The 17,934-nt window shown below is 45.9% G+C and overlaps 1 protein-coding gene across 1 annotated transcript in view; it reads right to left on the bottom strand.

The window, feature by feature from the left end:
- The window catches only part of LOC103170379 (triadin-like), a 192,661-nt gene that overhangs the window by 145,136 nt on the left and 29,591 nt on the right, over nucleotides 1-17,934 (bottom strand). Inside the window, exon 5 of the mRNA XM_039911187.1 lies at nucleotides 3,440-3,466. Coding sequence (XP_039767121.1) covers nucleotides 3,440-3,466 — 27 coding nt within the window. The remainder of the gene's footprint in view (nucleotides 1-3,439; nucleotides 3,467-17,934) is intronic.

Below are 17,934 nucleotides of genomic sequence, written 5' to 3'. Positions count from 1 at the left end.
GGAAAGACTTCTTCACTCGGCGTGGGGTAAGCATGTGGAACACAACTCCCTCAAGTTATCACCCCATCTCCCTCCTACCATTCCTTTCCAAACTCCTTGAGCAAGAGCGTCCACACCCACTGCCTCTACTTTCTCCTCTCCCATCCTCTCCTTGACCCCCTTCACTCCACAGACACTGTCTTCTCAGAGATCACCAATGATCTCCTCCCTGCCTAATTCAACGGCCTCTAACTCCATCCTATTCCTCCTCGACCTTTCAGCTGCCTCCAACACTGTCAACTGTCAACCACCCCCTTCTCCTGGAAGCGTTATCTGATCTTGCCTTTAGTGGCACTGTCCTCTCTGGCCACTCAATCTCAGTCTCCTTCACAAGTTTCTCTTCTGCCTCCCATTCCCTAATTGTGGGAGTCCCTCAGGGCTCAATCCTGGATTTTCTTCTATTCTCCATTTATACCCACTCCCTTGGAGAACTCGTTCGCTCCCATGGCTGTAATTATCATCTTTACGCAGATGATTCCTAATTCTACATCTCCAGCCCTGATCTGCCCGGATCATCTTCCTGCAGAAATGCTCTGGGAATGTCACTCCCCTCCTTTAAAACCTCCGCACGAAACAAAAGCCTCTCACTCTAGGCTTCAAGGCTGTCCATCCCCTTGCCCCCTCCTACCTCTCCTCCCTTCTCTCTTTCTACTGCCTACCCTACAGGCTCCGCTCCTCTGCCGCTCAACTCTTCACCGTCCCCCGTTCTCGCCTATCCCGCCGTCGACCCCTGGCCCAAGTCCTCCCGCTGTCCCGGAATGCCCTCCCTCCTCATCTCCGACAAACTAACTCTTTTCCCCTCTCAAAGCCCTACTGAGAGCTCACCTCCTCCAAGAGGCCTTCCCACACTGAGCTTCCCCTTTTCCCTCTGCTCCCGCTGCTGCCTCTCTGCCCTCCCTTCACCTCCCCTCAGCTAAACCCCCTTTCTCCCCTTTCCCTCTGCTCCTCCCCCTCTCCCTTCCCCTCCCCTCCCCTCAGCACTGTGCTCGTTTGTATATATTTTTATTACCCTATTTATTTCATTAATGAGGTGTACATCCCCTTGATTCTATTTATTGCTATTAAGTTGTCTTGTTTTTATCCGTCTGTCTCCCCCGATTGGACTGTAAGCCCATCAGTGGGCAGGGATTGTCTCTATCTGTTGCCAAATTGTACATTCCAAGCACTTAGTACAGTGCTCTGCACATAGTAAGCACTCAGTAAATACTATTGAATGAATTTATTTCTTAGGGAAGTTTCACGGTCAAAACTGTCAGGCGGTTGAAGAAATATTTGGATAAATTTTAACGCCTAGGTTTTATTACCAGAGGGAAAGTTAAGCGTATTGGGAAAATTCACCCCTAGCCATGAGGATGGGAGCTCAGAACAGCAAATACCATGCAGCTTCTTCAGGGCCTGTCTGCAAAAGAATCCTGAGCTGGAGAACTCTGAAAAGTTCCACTTTTGGACCCTCATACTTGAGTAGAGATAAAGTAGATGTTGACAATGAGTCATGGTCTCTAGACTGTAAGTTTGCTGTGGGCAGGGAACGTGGCTGTTTATTGTTATACTATACCCTCCCAAGTGCTTAGTATAGGGCTCTGCACACAGTAAGTGCTCAATAAATGAATGAATGAAAGAATGAATGAATTAAATTGGCATTTGCAAATTCACGGGGGATCCTGCCATGACATGGCTCCACCACAGCTGCGACTATATTAAAATAATGATGATAGAATTTGTTAAGCGCTCACTATGTGCCAAGCACTGTTCTAAGCGCCGGAGTAGATACAAGATAATCAGCTTGTCCCACGTGGGGCTCACAGTCTTCATGTATTCCCTCTGTGCCACTGGGGGACCCGGCTACCGACGTGCTCTGCGTGTACCACCTGTCATCTCTAAGAACGGGCCACGCCATTTGTCCACGCCACTGAGGAAACTCCATTCCGTCCTGCCTTCCTCTACCCCGGAGGGCCAGATCAAAACAGCCACAGCCTAAGGCCGCCACAAAATCCGGGGAAGACCGATGGGGATCGTAGAGATTGCTGTGGCCGGGGAAGCACCTTGCATTCCCGATCCATAAGGAGCCTCAAAATCTTCTCTTCTTGCCACAGCACCCTACTGATGTCTGTGAATTTTTATTTTGCTCATTTGTCCTTGCTTTTTACATTTAGTATTTGTTTTATCGCTCCTTTCGTGTCTATCGCCAGTCACCTCAACGTATTTACACTCGTAGATGGTGAGCCCCTTGAGGGACAAGGGATACGACTAATTCCCACCTCGGTATTCATTCCCAGCGCTTAGTACAGCGCTCTACACCCAGTAAGCGCTTAGTACTTTTTACTACTAGTAAAAAGTATCGTACTATTTAATACTATTACTACAACTGGATTACAGACTACATTGCAGTCAGTTCTCCTACAATGCGGAGATTGAGTTCTTGAGGAATCTACAGTAAGGAAAATTGGCACGTTTGGAGAAACAAATGGTTAGAACAACATTCCCTAATTCTGCTGTCATGTTCTATGGATAGGGTGGAATTAGCGAAGTCTGGGCCTGGGCCTTCCCTATCTAGTGGAAATACCTTCTCATGTTGATTTGCACCTCTGTATTCATTCATTTAATCATATTTAGTGAGCGCTGTGTGCAGAGCCCTGTACTAAGCGCTTAATCTTTTTTTAAGCTCTGTGCCGAGCACTGTTCTAAGAACTGGGGTAGATAAGGTACAAGCAAATCAGGTTGGACCCAGTCCCTGTCCCACATGGGGCTCACTATCTTAATCCCCATTTTACAGAACAGGTAACTGAGGCACTGAGAAGTTAAGTGACTTGCCCAAGGTCACACTGCAGACAAGTGGCAGAGCCGGTATTAGAACCCGCGACCTCTGACTCCCAAGCCCGTGCTCTTTCCACTGAGCCACGCTGAAGCAGAGGGGAATTCACAAAAACAGGCCCAGGCTCCAGCCTGGGGTGAAGTCTGGTGCTTAGAATAGTGTTTAGCACACAGTAAATGCTTAACAAATACTATTAATATTATTATTAACTCTTGAGGGCATACATTCTCCTCTCTCATGCTTCTGACTCTAAGAAATTTGAAGGGCCGAGTCTAAGAAAAAGCAGACATCCTGACACAGGCAGCCTAAAGAAAACAGCATCTACATTGTGCCCCACGCTGCAAGCACAAATTTCACGTGTCTGGTGAGGCTCTCCTAATCCTGGGTTTAAACCCCATTAGGCCCTGCATTAACCCAGCCCTGACTGTATCAGAACTGAGTTTGTTCTGGTCCCCACTCTTCAATTATTCGACTCTCATTTATTTGTATGTTTCACCCCTCTGAAATTGACCACTTCCCTCTTGCAGAACACAAACAAGCAAATGAAGGGGAAAAAAAAAAAGGTGACACAGGAGGAATCTTACTTACCAGAAGTCTCCTTCTTCGGTGATTTTGCTGAAAAAGGCAAAAAAGAATGCATGGATGAATAAAATTTGAAGTTAGCACGTTCATCATTAAGTGAAATTAAGAGTCTTCCGTCAACTCTTACCAAATTCCACATATTTCCTTTTCTTTTCCTTCTCTGAATGTAGTTTCTACATGAGAGCTCACCTCCTCTAGGAGGCCTTCCCAGACTGAACCCTCCCTTCCCTCTTGCTCCTCCTCCCCTCCCCTCCCCATTCCCCCCTTCTGCCCTCTACTCTTCCCCTTTCCTCTCCACTCAGCACTATGTATATTTGTATATATTATCTATTACCCTATTTATTTTGTTAATGAGGTGTATTATCTCCATGATTCTATTTATCTTGATGATGTTGTCCTGTTTTGTTCTGTTTCCTTTGCTGTCTCCCCCTTTTAGTCTGTGAGCCCATCACTGGGCAGGGCTTGTCTCTGTCTGTTGCCGAATTGTACATTTCAAGCGCTTAGTACAGTGCTCTGCAGGTAATAAGCATTCAAATGCTACTGAATGAATGAACATGATTATAATGGAACTGTCTCGTTTTAGAAATCGATTCGTTGCTGTCATTTTAGATGACAAATCTGTTGGCTGTGTTTCCAGGGGTTTACAGAAAAAGATAAAAACAACCCAAGGAAGAATGGAATTGAACCTTAAGTGAGATTTGGGTAATTTAAAGACCTCCTTTATAAGATGCATAAAAGTAGTTACCATGTTAATCACAGCTCGGAAAGTGATACATTTCAGGAATCACAAAAGCCGGATTGAGACTCTATGAACTGTCTTTCAAACTGTGTTGATACTGGCATCCTCTTCAGAATAGTTTCAGTTTAATAATAATAATAATAATAATGTTGGTATTTGTTAAGCGCTTACTATGTGCAGAGCACTGTTCTAAGCGCTGGGGGGGATACAGGCTAATCAGGTTGTCCCACATGAGGCTCACGGTTAATCCCCATTTTAGAAATGAGGTAACTGAGGCACCGGGAAGTTAAGTGACTTGCCCACAGTCACCCAGCTGACAAGTGGCAGAGCCGGGATTCGAACCCGGCAGTTTGAGTGGGGACAACCATTAAAAGTAATAAGAATAATAATAACGGCCACTCAAATGGAGCTGGGAAGCAAGTGTGTGCCTGGCACTGATTTTCCTATTCAGATTTCCATCCAGTCACTGTCCATGGATTCCTGTCTTTAGACACCAACAGACAATTGTCAGAGCAGGCTTCCGACTACCCTCTGCTGTAAAGACTGGAAAACTGTTCATGCAATTTGGTTTTCAGTACAAGTGCTCCTCCCAAAGCCCATTTCATATATTGTTTCCATTTATGATGTGCCTCTGACGTTAATAGAGTAGGTAACGATTGTGCTTTCCTCAGAGTTTGGATAATGCAGAGTTTTATTTTATTTTATAGTTTTTTTTTTTTTATGTAGACACTTACCAAGCCATACAAAGAATAATGATTTTTGAGCACTTGCTTTGGGCCAAGTACAGAGATAGATATAAGATTGTCAGATCGGACACAGCCTCTGTCTCACATAGACCCCACAGGCTAAGTAAAAGTAATGATGATAATAATATTAATGATAATGATTGTGATATATATTAAGCACTTATTTTGAGCCAAACACTGTACCAAGTGCTACAGTAGATATTGGATTATCAGGTTGTATAATGTCCCTGATTCATAAGGGGTCCCTAATCTAATATTTATGATAATAATAATAAATGATAACAATGATAATTGCAGTATTTGATAAGTACTTACCATGTGCCAAGCACTGCTTTAAGCACTAGGACATGCACAATCTATCAATCATATTTATTGAGCCCTTAATGCGTGCAGAGCATTGAACTAAGCACTTAAGAGAGTATAATATAAGAGACAATGAGGTCCCTGACCCACATGGGGCTTCCATTCTAAGTAGGAAGGAAAACACATATTTTACTGATAAAGAAACTGAGGCACAGAGAAGTGAAGTGACTTGCCCCAGGTCACACAGCAGGTAAGTGACAGAACTGGGATTAGAACCCAGGTCCTCTGGCTTCCAGGTCCACACTCTTGCCATTAGACCACCCTGTTTATCTAAGAAGCAGAACTACTACCTATTTCTCCTCATATTAATAATAATAACGGTATTTTTCAAGCCCTTACTATGTGCCAAGCACTGGGGTAGATACGAGGAACTAGAATTGGACACTGTCCCTGTCTCACGTGAGGCTCGCAGTCTTAATCCCCATTTTACAGATGAGGTACCAGGCACAGAGAAGTGAAGTGACTTGTCCAGAGTCACACAGCAGGCAAGTGACAGAGCCGGGATTCGATCCCTGGTCCTTCTGACTCCTAAATCCATACTCTATGCCGTATGATTTGATTCCGATTCTATGCTCTTCAGTGGACGAAAGAAGCCTGCGATGACAGAAAGCCCTCTGAGAATTCGTAGAATCTCGACTCTTCTCAGCGTGGCTCAGTGGAAAGAGCCCGGGCTGGGGAGTCAGAGGTCATGCGTTCGAATCCCGGCTCTGCCACTTGTCAGCTGGGTGACTGTGGGCAAGTCACTTCACTGGGCCTCAGTTCCCTCATCTATAAAATGGGGATTAACTGTGAGCCTCACGTGGGACAACCTGATGACCCCGTATCTACCCCAGCGCTAGAACAGTGCTCTGCACATAGTAAGCGCTTAACAAATACCAACATTATTATTCTCCTCTGCCCCTACTCAAGCATGGCACCACTACTAAATGAACTAACACCCAGGGTGTGTCCCGCCTTATGGCCCTGTTTGGGAATGTGGCTAATGGAATGGGGCCTACATCATTTCCCGATTTCCCAGCTCCACTCTTAGCTTAATCTTAGCTGACGCGCGGGGAAACAGAGTGAGACCAGTGGCTGGGAAGGCTCTCTGATCCAAGGAAGAATCCGGAGCAGGTATTTTCTTCCCTCTCCATGAGGACAACCGGTGCTTATCAGTCCCCCGATTAGACCGTAAGCCCGTCACACGGCAGGGACCGTCTCTATCTGTTGCCGACTTGTTCATTCCAAGCGCTTAGTACAGTGCTCTGCACATAGTAAGCACTCAATAAATATTATTGAATGAATGAATGACAGTGAAAGGCAGAAATGAACCATGGAGAGGAACATGGGGATAGAAACCCATCTGCCTCTAAAGGGGTCTGGTTCAAGATTGATTACAAATAAGACTGTGAGCCTTTTAGAGGATGAGCCCGTCGTTGGGCAGGGATTGTCTCTATCTGTTCCCGAACTGCGCATTCCAAGCGCTTAGTACAGTGCTCTGCACACAGTAAGCGCTCCATAAATATTATTGAATGAATGAATGACAGTGAAAGGCAGAAATGAACCATGGAGAGGAACATGGGGATAGAAACCCATCTGCCTCTAAAGGGGTCTTGTTCAAGACTGATTACAAATAAGACTGTGAGCCTTTTAGAGGATGAGCCCGTCATTGGGCAGGGATTGTCTCTATCTGTTCCCGAACTGCGCATTCCAAGCGCTTAGTACAGTGCTCTGCACACAGTAAGCGCTCCATAAATACGACGGAATGAACTAAGGAATTGATTTTTTCAAATTAAGAAAAAATATTATCTGGTAGAGTAATTATTGTCTTATGCCGTCGAGTCGTTTCCGACCCATAGCGACGCCACGGACACATCTCTCCAAGAACTCCCCCCTCTCCGTCTGCAATCGTTCTGGGAGTGGATCCAGAGAGTTTTCTTGGTAAAAATCCAGGAGTGGTTTACCATTGCCGCCTTCCGCGCAATAAACTCGAGTCTCCACCCTCGTCTCTCACCCGTGCCGCAGCTGTCCGGCATGGGTGAGTTTTGACTTAAAAAAAAAAAAAATCTGTGCCTCAGTTTCTTCATCTGTAAAACAGAGATTAAATATGTGTCCTCCCTCTCCCTAGGACTGTGAGCCCCATGTGGGGTAAGGACTGTGTCCTACGTGGTGATGCGTCTACCAACTCTGTTGTGATTTACTCCCCCAAGTAGCTTACTACAGTCCTCTGCACAAAGTAAGCACTCAATAAATACCGCTAACTGATAGATTGATTTATCTCACCATTTAGAAGAAAGCTTGGCACTTAGTTCAACAAACTATTATTACTATTATTATTATTAAATTTGGGTAAAATGATGGGTTGAATTTCACAAATTTAGGATCTTACTTCACTTGTTTTGGTGATTCACATGGAGCTACAATGTACAGCAAGTGCTTCTCTGGTAATATTGTTCCCTTCCAGCATTTGCAAATGTCACAAAGGGCCAAACATTCATTCATTCAGCTATATTTATTGAGCACTTACTTGTGTGCAAAGCACTGTACTAAGCTCTTTGTATAGTACAATATAACAATGAACAGACACATTCCCTACCCAAACAAATGTTCAACAGTTAACTGTTGGCATTCAAATCCCCTTTAAAGGGAACAGATTTGATTCAGATCTTCGGACTCTGGAATCAATACAATATTTAGCAATATCTCAATCTGGGATTTGATAAGAAGCAGTGTGGCTCAGTGGACTGTAAGCCCGTCGTTGGGCAGGGATTGTCTCTATCTATTGCCAAATTGTCCATTCCAAGCACTTAGTACAGTGCTCTGCACATAGTAAGCGCTCAAAAAATACTACTGAATGAATTGAATGAAAGAGCGCCGGCTTGGGAGTCAGAGGTCATGTGTTCAAATCCCCGCTCAGCCACTTGTCAGCCGGGTGACTTCGGGCAAGTCACTTAACTTCTCCGTGCCTCATTTACCCCATCTGTAAAATGGGGATTAAGACTGGGAGCCCCACGTGGGACAACCTGATCACCTTGTATCTCCCCAGCGCTTAGAACTATGTGCTTTGCACATAGTAAGAGCTTAACAAATACCATCATTATTATTATTATGGGTAATCGGGGGACTCTCTTTAGGGGCGAGAAAATGACGACCTCTTTAAAGTCATATCTCTTCCGAGAAGCCTTCCCTGACTCACCTCTCATCTCCCTGCCCTAATTCTCCTCCCTTCCACATTTCCCACGTACTTGGGTCTCTGCGCCCCAAGCGCTTTGATTCTTCCCCACCCCACTTATGTCTATATTCTCATACTCTGCTGCTTCCCCTCTCTGCAATAAGGAGCAGCATGGTGTAGTAGATAGAGCACAGGCCTGCTATCTTGGCCACTTGTCTGTTGTGTGACCTTGGACAAGTCACTTCACTCCTCAGTTACCTCATCTAGAAAATGGGGATTGAGATTGTGAGCCCCATGTGGGACAGGGGCTGGATCCAACCAGATTTGCTCATCTAGACCCTAGTGCTTAGTATAATGCCAGGTCCACATTAAGTAGCTTAACAAATACCGCAATTATTAATAAATTTTAATTACTTCCACGCTAGATTGTAAGGTCCTTGAGATCAGGAATCATAGTTCTCAGCTCCAACTCATGGTACTCTCCCAAATTCTTAGTACAGTGCCCTGCACACAGTAAGCACTGAATAAATACCATCAATTGATTGATTGATTAATGACACTCACCAAAGTGATAACCAAAATTAGACCACAGATAGTAGTTTTCCAAGGAAATTCTGGATTCAGCTTTCTCGGGACCCAAGGAACGGGAGGGGGAATAAGAAAACAACTTCCTTGCTACTTGGTGTTTCTGGTTAAGCCCAAGAAACACAGTAAAGTGAATTCCCTGGGGAAGCAGTGGGGCCTAGTGGAAAGAGGATGGAAGTCGGAGGACCTGGGACCTCCCTTCCTCCTCTCTCTCCCCGCTCCAGTCTATTCTTCACTCCGCTGCCCGGCTCATCTTCCCGCAGAAACGATCCGGGCATGTCACTCCCCTTCTTAAACAACTCCAGTGGTTGCCTATCGACCTCCGCTCCAAACAAAAACTCCTCACTCTAGGCTTCGAGGCTCTCCGTCACCTCGCCCCTTCCTACCTCTCCTCCCTTCTCTCTTTCTACCGCCCACCCCGCACGCTCCGCTCCTCCGCCGCCCACCTCCTCGCCATCCCTCGGTCTCGCCCGTCCCGCCGTCGACCCCCGGGTCACGTCCTCCCGCGGTCCCGGAATGCCCTCCCTCCTCACCTCCGCCAAACTGATTCTCTTTCCCTCTTCAAAACCCTACTTAAAACTCACCTCCTCCAAGAGGCGTTCCCAGACTGAGCTCCTCTTCCCCCTCTACTCCCTCTGCCATCCCCCCTTTACCTCTCCGCAGCTAAACCCTCATTTTCCCCTTTTCCCTCTGCTCCTCCACCTCTCCCTTCCCATCCCCACGGCACCGTACTCGTACGCTCAACTGTATATATTTCCATTACCCTATTTATTTTGTTAATGAAATGTACATCGCCTCGATTCTATTTAGTCGCCATCGGTTTTTACGAGATGTTCTTCCCCTCGACTCTGTTTATCGCCATCGTTCTCGTCCGTCCGTCTCCCCCGATTAGACCGTAAGCCCGTCAAACGGCAGGGACTGTCTCTATCTGTTGCCGACCTGTTCATCCCAAGCGCTTAGTACAGTGCTCTGCACATAGTAAGCGCTCAATAAATACTATTGAATGAATGAATGAAAGGTCTGCCATTTGCCTATGTGACCTTGGAAGAGCCACTTAACTTCTCTGTGCCTCAATTTCCCTAACTGTAAAATGGAGATAAAATAGCAGTTCACCCACCTAAGATTGTGAGCCCTACGTGGAAGTATTCATTTGATTTATTTATTTTTTATTTACGTGAGACAGTCACTATGTCCCACCTGATTAACTTGTATCTACTCCAGCATTTAGAACAGTACTTGACACATAGTAAGGGATTCATAGCTTAGTGGAAAGAGCCCAGGCTTGGGAGTCAGAGGTTGTAGGTTCTAATCCCGGCTCTGCCACTGGTCAGCTGTGTGACCTTGGGCGAGTCACTTAACCTCTCTGTGCCTCGGTTACCTCATCTGTAAAATGGGGATAAAGACCGTGAGCTGCACGTGGGACAACCTGATTATCTTGTATCTACCCCAGTGCTTAGAATAGTGCTTCACACATAGTAAGTGCTTAACAAATACCAACATCATTATTATTATAAATGCTATTATTAATTCCTGTTAAAAGTTACAGTATGTTTAAAAAACTATGTTTTTGTAAAGTTAGGTTAATTGAATGTATTTTTCCTTTTTAACTGAACATTTTGCTTCCCTTTTATCCATCAATCATTCCTTGATACTTAGTGCTTATTATGTGCAGAACAACGAATTTGGTGTTTGGGAAAGTAAAGAATAATATAGTTGGTAGATGGGATCCCTGCCCACGAGGAGCTTACAGTCTCAAGGGAGAAACTGACAGGAAGATAAATTACAGCTAGGGGAAATAGTAAGGCTGAATTTTATTCTCATCTTGTTCACACACATCTCTGACCTAATAAACCTAGAGACTTCAGGAGAAGTTTATACGGTGCTGAGAGTCAAGCAAAATGCTAGGAACAGATTTTTGTGCTCAGTAAAGTGCACAGTCAGCTATTTCTAAGATATTTAAAGCACAAACACTGGCATTCCAAGCATATCCACAGAACCGTTGTATCAGCAGAAAAAAATATGGATGGTTTGGGCTGGCGGGGGTGGAGGTGGTTGAAAGAGAAAGCAGTAAAAATGGTTCTGATTCAGTTCTGAATAGGTATGATAGAGTAGGAGCAAATGCAGCCAGGTCGAATGGACAGAACACAGGCCCGAGAGTCAGAAGGACCTGAGTTCTAATCCTCATTCCTCCACTTTTCTCCTGTGTGACCTTGGGCAAGTCACTTCTCTTCTCGGTACCTCAGTTACCTCATTGGTAAAATGGGGATTAAGACTGGGAGCCCCATGTCAGTGTCCAACCTGATTAGATTGTATCTATTCCAGTGTTTAGTATAGTGCCTAGCACATAGTATGAGCTTAACACATGCTATTTTAAAAAAAAGACTTCTTCCAGGGGGAAAATGAGGTCCACCTCTAGGATGCAGCATGGCCTAGGGGAAAGAACACAGGCCTTGGGGGTCAGAGGATCTGGGTTCAAATCCCAGCTCTCTTTCTTGCTTGCTGTGTGACCTTGGGTAAGCCACTTCACTTCTCTGCGCCTTAGTTACCTCATCTGTAAAACGGGGATGAAAAATCCATTCTCGGCCCAGCTGAGACTGTGAGCCCATGCGGGTCAGGGACAAGGACTGCGTCTGAGCCGATTATCTCCTCCCTGCCCAGGTGGTTGGCACCTAGTGAGCATGTAACAAATACTACAATTTTATTAGTTTGGATGCTAAAAGGACTTTGAGACTTGGAAAACCCAAGTCACAGCAGCATCCAAGCACAAGAATGTAATTGAAGATGAAGACAGTTGTCCACTAATAGCTGAGAAATTGTATTCTTTGGAAGTAGATGTAGATTTAGAAAAGTCTATAGGTTGCAGGCAGGACTCCTTATTTCCAGAGAATCGAGAGCCTTTGAAGAAAGTATTAGATGGCCTTACGGCACCTCTAGACTGTAAGCTCCTTGTAGGCAGGCAGCACGTCTACCAACCTTCCCAGACTGAGCTCCCCCCTTTTCCCTCTGCTCCCTCTACCCCCACCGGCTTCACCTCTCCGCAGCTAAACCCTCTTCTCCCCCGTTTCCCTCTCCTCCTCCCCCTCACCCGCCCCACCCCCTCAGCACTGTACTCGTCCGCTCAACTGTTTATATCTTCATCACCCTATTTATTTTGTTTAATGAGATGTACATCACCCTGATTCTACTGATTTGCCATTGTTTTTATGAGATCTTCTTCCCCTTGACTCTATTTATTGCCATTGTTCTTGTCTGCCCGTCTCCCCCGATTACTGTAAGCCCGTCAAAGGACAGGGACTGTCTCTATCTGCTGCTGATTTGTACATTCCAAGAGCTTAGTACAGTGCTCTGCACATAGTTGGCGCTCAATAAATACTATTGAATGAATGAACTCGGTTTTATTATACTCTCCCAAGGGCTTAGTACAATGCTCTACACAAAGTAGACTACCAGCAGATAGAGCTGGGAACTATGTTTCCTGCTCTCAAGGACCTTACAATCTAGTGTGGAAGTCATTAAAATGTATTAATGATAATGGTGGTACTTGGTAATTTATTTCTAATAATTGTGGTACTCTACACACAGTGCGCTCACTAAGTACCTCTGAATACGCCAGAACCACTCCGTGTGGAGCTTGATTGAGAAATTCTAAGAACTGCACCCCTTAAACTTACTCTATGCCTTTCAGACTCTCAAAAAGTCTCAATCTAAATCCCAGGGCCTTTGCATTTCTATAGACATCAATAAAGTGTGTGGGAGGCAACAGACTGAGAAAGATGGCTAGCAGTATTTCATTTTTTCATAACTCTTTCCTCGGGGATAATCGTTTATATGTCTATGGAGAAATAGCATCTTCACCACAAACATGGGTATAATGTTGAAAGACGACAATCCTCTTGAATCAGTCGATTAACCATATTTACTGAGCATTTACTAAGCTCTGTACCAAGTGCTTGGATGGGTACAATATAACAGAGTTGATAGACATATTCCCCGCCCACCAGGATCTTACAGTCTAGAAGGGGATATAGACATTAATATTAAACACCATGGCGTGGATTGAGCACGGGCCTGGGAGTGAGAAGGTCATGATTTCTAATCCAGTCTCTGATACTTATCTAGTGTGTGACCTTGGGCAAATCACTTACCTTCTCTGGCTTCAAAAATGGAGATTGAGAGCGTGAGCCTCAAGTGCAGCGTGGACTGTGTCCAACCCAATTTGCTTGTTTAGTACAGTGCCTGGCACATGGTAAGCAGGTAACAAATACTATTATTATAAATGATGGATCTGTACTAAAGTTCGGCGGGCCTGAGAAAGAGGTGTAAATTGAAATTCAAGGATGACACAGAGGGAGTGAAGTAGGGGAATTTATGGCTTAGTTGGTGAAGGCTTCTTGGAGGAGATGTGCTTTTAATTAGGCTTTGAAGGTGGGGATAACGATCAGATTGGAACAGGCAGGGATTTCCAGGCCAGAGGCAGGATGTGGGTGAGGAGTTGACGGTGAGATGAACGAGATCGAGGTTCAGCCCTTCCTCCCTTTAGAGTAAGATTACGCCCCTATATTAAACCCAGAGGAACACCTCCATTTTCTGCATCTGTGATAACAAGGTACTGAAACTTCAGAGACTGGCAACGCGATAGACGGTTCATGGATAGGGCAGGCGCCGTGGCTCGTCACAAGGGAGGAAGGTGGCACCCGGAGACAGATGTGCTTAGAGTCAGCATCTACTGAACAGGAGGAGGTGCTGTAAGCATACATTTGCAACAGGGAATTATATCTATTCCTTTCTTTAAACTGCTCCTCCCATTCTCTCTGGAAAGAAAATGCATTTCGAAGACGCGGAAGATCATATAGTTAGCGCTACAACAACCCTGCTAAGGGGAAATTGCTTCGGGGCCGCGCCCAGAGAGACGGGGAATTTAATGTCCGATCCATAACCAGGCACTTGGTTGCCTAATACACGGTGCCTGGTACACATTGGATGTACAGTAAAATTGTGGTGGACCCTGAGGCTAAAGCTGAGGCATTTGGAAAGTAACTCCCCTACCAGCCGTCTTTAGGCTGTTTTTAAAAACGGACAGAGAATCACACTGGATTCTTTAAATGTTATTTGTTAAGCGGTTACTAGGTGCCAGGCCCTGGGGTAGATACAAGATAATAAGGTCGGACACGGAAGATGTCCCACATGGGGCTCACAGTCTTAGTCCCATTTTACAGATGAGGAAACTGAGGCCCAGAGAAGTAAGTGACTTGCCCAAGGTTACACAACATTTCTCCTCCAGTCCTTCCACCTGCACCCTGGGACCATCATGGAGTGCGAAGCTGCTCCGAACGAGGTGGTCCTTTGAGTCCTCGGGTTGGTAAAGCGTCGGTCCGTCTGCCTCCCTGAGAAGGTCAGTCAGTGGTCCATTATTTATTGAGTGCTTACTCTGTGCAGAGCACCGTACTAAGCGCTTGGGAGAGTGCAATATAACAGTAGACTGACCCTTTCCCTATCCACAACGAGCTTACGGTCCAGAGGGGGAGATGGCCATTAATAGAAATAAGTGAACTACAGATCTGCGCATAAGTGTTGTGGGGCTGGGAGGGGTGATAAATAAAGGGAGCAAGTCAGGGAGACGCAGATGGGAGAGGGAGAAGAGGAAAGGTGCGCTTACATCAGGTTGAGAAGGTATCAGTCTGTCCGCCTCCCTGAGCCTTTGAGGCAGGCAGTCAGTAGCTTTCACTGAGTTCCTTGTGGGCAGGGAATGTGTCTACCATTTTATCGCATTGTGCTCTCTCAAGTTCTCGGTACAGTGCTCTGCACGCAGTAAGCACATCAGAAACATTATCGATTGATTGGTTGATATCCGTAATTCATTCATTTATATTAATGTCTGTCTCTCCCTCTAGACTATAAGTTCATAGTCAGCAGGGAACGTGTCTACCAATGTTATATTGTACTGTGCCAAGCTCTTCGTACAGTGCTCTGCATACAGTAAGCACCCAGTCCGATTGATTGGTTGATAACCGTATTTATATTAATGCCTGTCTCCCTCTCTAGACTGTAAGCTCATTGCGGACAGGGTCAGTTATGTTTTATTGTACTCTCCCTAGCTCTTAGTCCAGTGCTCTGCACACAGTAAGTGCTCAAGAAATACAATTGAATGATTGATTGCTCCCACAGATTCTGGTTTCCCCCGGTCAGCTAATTCTTTGTCTCATCTCCCCAGTCCCAGCCTCTGGCTGCCCCTTAATAATACCTGGGGTATGTGATAAGCGCTTACTATTTTCCAGGCACTGTACTAAGCGCTGGGGGGCATACAAGCAACTCAGGTTGGACACAATCCCTATTCCCACATGGGGCTCAGTCTCAATCCCCATTTTACAGATGAGGGAAACTGTGGCCCAGAGAAGTGAAGTGACTTACCCAAGGTCACCCTGCAGATAAGTGGCAGAGCCAGGACTAGAACCCATGACTTTTTGACTTTCAGGCCTGTGCTCTAACCATTAGGCTAGGCTGCTTCTCAGCTTTTGACCCCAGCCCAGGAACATAGTCCCAACCAATTAGTCAGTGGGTTTCACTGGGAGTTTTACTGTGTGCAGACGACTGCACTAAGTGCTGGGAGCAGTGGAAAGAGCATGGATCTGAGAATCAGAGGACCTGGGTTCTAATCCCAGCTCTGCCACTTGTCTATTGTGTGGCCTTGGGCAAATCACTTCACTTCTCCATGCCTCAGTTACTTCATCTGTAAAATGTGGACTAAGACTGTGAGCCCCATTAGGGACAACTTAATTAGCTTGTATCTACCCCAACATTTAGCACAGTGCCTGGCGCATAGTAAGCACTTAAATACCATCCAAAACAAAAGAGAGAGAGAGAGAATCCAAGGCAGTAGAATCGGTAGGTAAGAACCTTGTCTTCAGAGAGATTGTAATTTCAACGGGAAGAGGGCGGAAGTGTTCTAGTGGCTGAGGTCACAGGGGCAGCAGCGATGTCATTCTTAATAATAATAATAATAATGGTATTTGTTTAGCACTTACAATGTGCCAAGCACTGCTCTAAGTGCTGGGGTAGATAGATACAAGGTAATGAGGTTGCCCCATGAGGGACTCACAGTCTTAACCTCCATTTTACAGGAGAGGTAACTGAGGCGCAGAGCAGTTAAGTGACTTCCCCAAGGTCAAACAGAAGACAAGTGGCGGAGACGCCCTCTCAGTTATTTACGGACATCCACATATCCGTCCGCACTTACGGAGCGACCAGCGTTAACTCATTTCTATGGACTTCCTGTGGATTTATGGACAGATGACAACACTGCACAGGACAGGAGAGCAACTGAATAAATGCCATCCGCAGGAGGACGGATGGGAGGTGGAGGTTTGAGTTTTCTCCATAGGTTCAGACACGAAGGAAAAGTCAGTATGGCTCACGTGACCCCCACAAAACCTGGGAGACCGTGTTGCCTAGTGGAAAGAGCACGCGATAACCAGGTTCTAGTCTCATCTTTTGTCATAGACCTGCTGTATGATTGCAGGCAAGTTACTTAACCTCTTCGTACCTCAATGATAACCCCCACGTCTTCCTGCTCGCCCCCGGAATGAGATGATGATTATAATAATGTCGGTGTTTGTTAAGCGCTTACTATGTGTCGAGCACCGTTCTAAGCGCTGGGGTAGACACAGGGGAATCAGGTTGTCCCTCGTGGGGCTCACAGTCTTAATCCCCATTTTACAGATGAGGTAACTGAGGGACCGAGGAGTGAAGTGACTTGCCCAAAGTCACCCAGCTGACAAGTGGCCGAGCCGGGATTCGACCCCATGACCTCTGACTCCAAAGCCCGTGCTCTTTCCACTGAGCCACGCTGCTTCTCAACTGAGATAACTGATGTCAAAGAACTTTAGTAAAGCAAAGGTACTGGAGAAATAATCAACACCCACAGATCCACAGGCACATCAATCAATCGATCAATCAGTCAGTTGGATTTATTTTGTGCTTACGGTGTGCAGGGCACTGAAGCACTTGGCCGAGTACAATAAAAGAGAGATAGCAGACACGTTTCAGGCCTTCTCATTCATTACATTATTCCATTCTTGACCCTCTTTTCTAGATCTTTCTTTACCCCATGACTCCAGCAGCTCCTGCACACTGACATTTCCCAATTAATTCCACATGTAAAGCTGCCAACTAACATCACCCAGTGGAAAAAGCACTGGGAATCCGAGGACGTGGGTTCTAATCCTGGCTCTGCCATCTGCCTGCGGTGTGACCTTCGGCGAGTCGCTTAACTTCTCGGTGTCCCGGTTTCCTCGTGCGAAGTAGAAATTCTATACCTGTTCTCCCTGCCACAAACCGTGAGCTCCCTGTGGGACTGTGTCCAGCTTGATTATCTTGTATACAGTATAGTGCTTAGCACAGAATACTTAACGTTATTGTTATTATTATTATTGTTATTAATGACACTATGGAGTTCAGGGATCTGAATGATAATTATATAATGGTGAATATAACCGATACATTCCCTGTCCGCAACAAGCTTATGGTCCAGAGGGGATGGCTAAAACGTGGAGCAGTGAGAGGTGGTTGAGCTCAGACGCACGGACACTACGAACACAGCTACGCGAACGCAGAAGCTCATCACAAGGGTTGACAGATCTCAGCTCCTCTGCTCTCACATTTGTCCCCTCCTCTCTCTGCCTCCCCCTGCCATTTCATCACCTTTCAGCGTGGCTCAGTGGAAAGATCCCGGGCTTGGGAGTCAGAGGTCGCGGGTTCGAATCCCGGCTCCGCCACTTGGCAGCTGTGTGACCGTGGGCGAGTCACTTCGCTTCTCTGGGCCTCAGTTACCTCATCTGTAAAATGGGGATTAACTGTGAGCCTCACGTGGGACGACCTGATTACCCTGTATCACCCCCAGCGCTTAGGACAGCGCTCTGCA

Source organism: Ornithorhynchus anatinus, chromosome 2, assembly GCF_004115215.2.
Source record: "Ornithorhynchus anatinus isolate Pmale09 chromosome 2, mOrnAna1.pri.v4, whole genome shotgun sequence".
Classification (NCBI taxonomy): domain Eukaryota; kingdom Metazoa; phylum Chordata; class Mammalia; order Monotremata; family Ornithorhynchidae; genus Ornithorhynchus; species Ornithorhynchus anatinus.
This window is presented reverse-complemented; position numbering and strand designations above follow the sequence as displayed.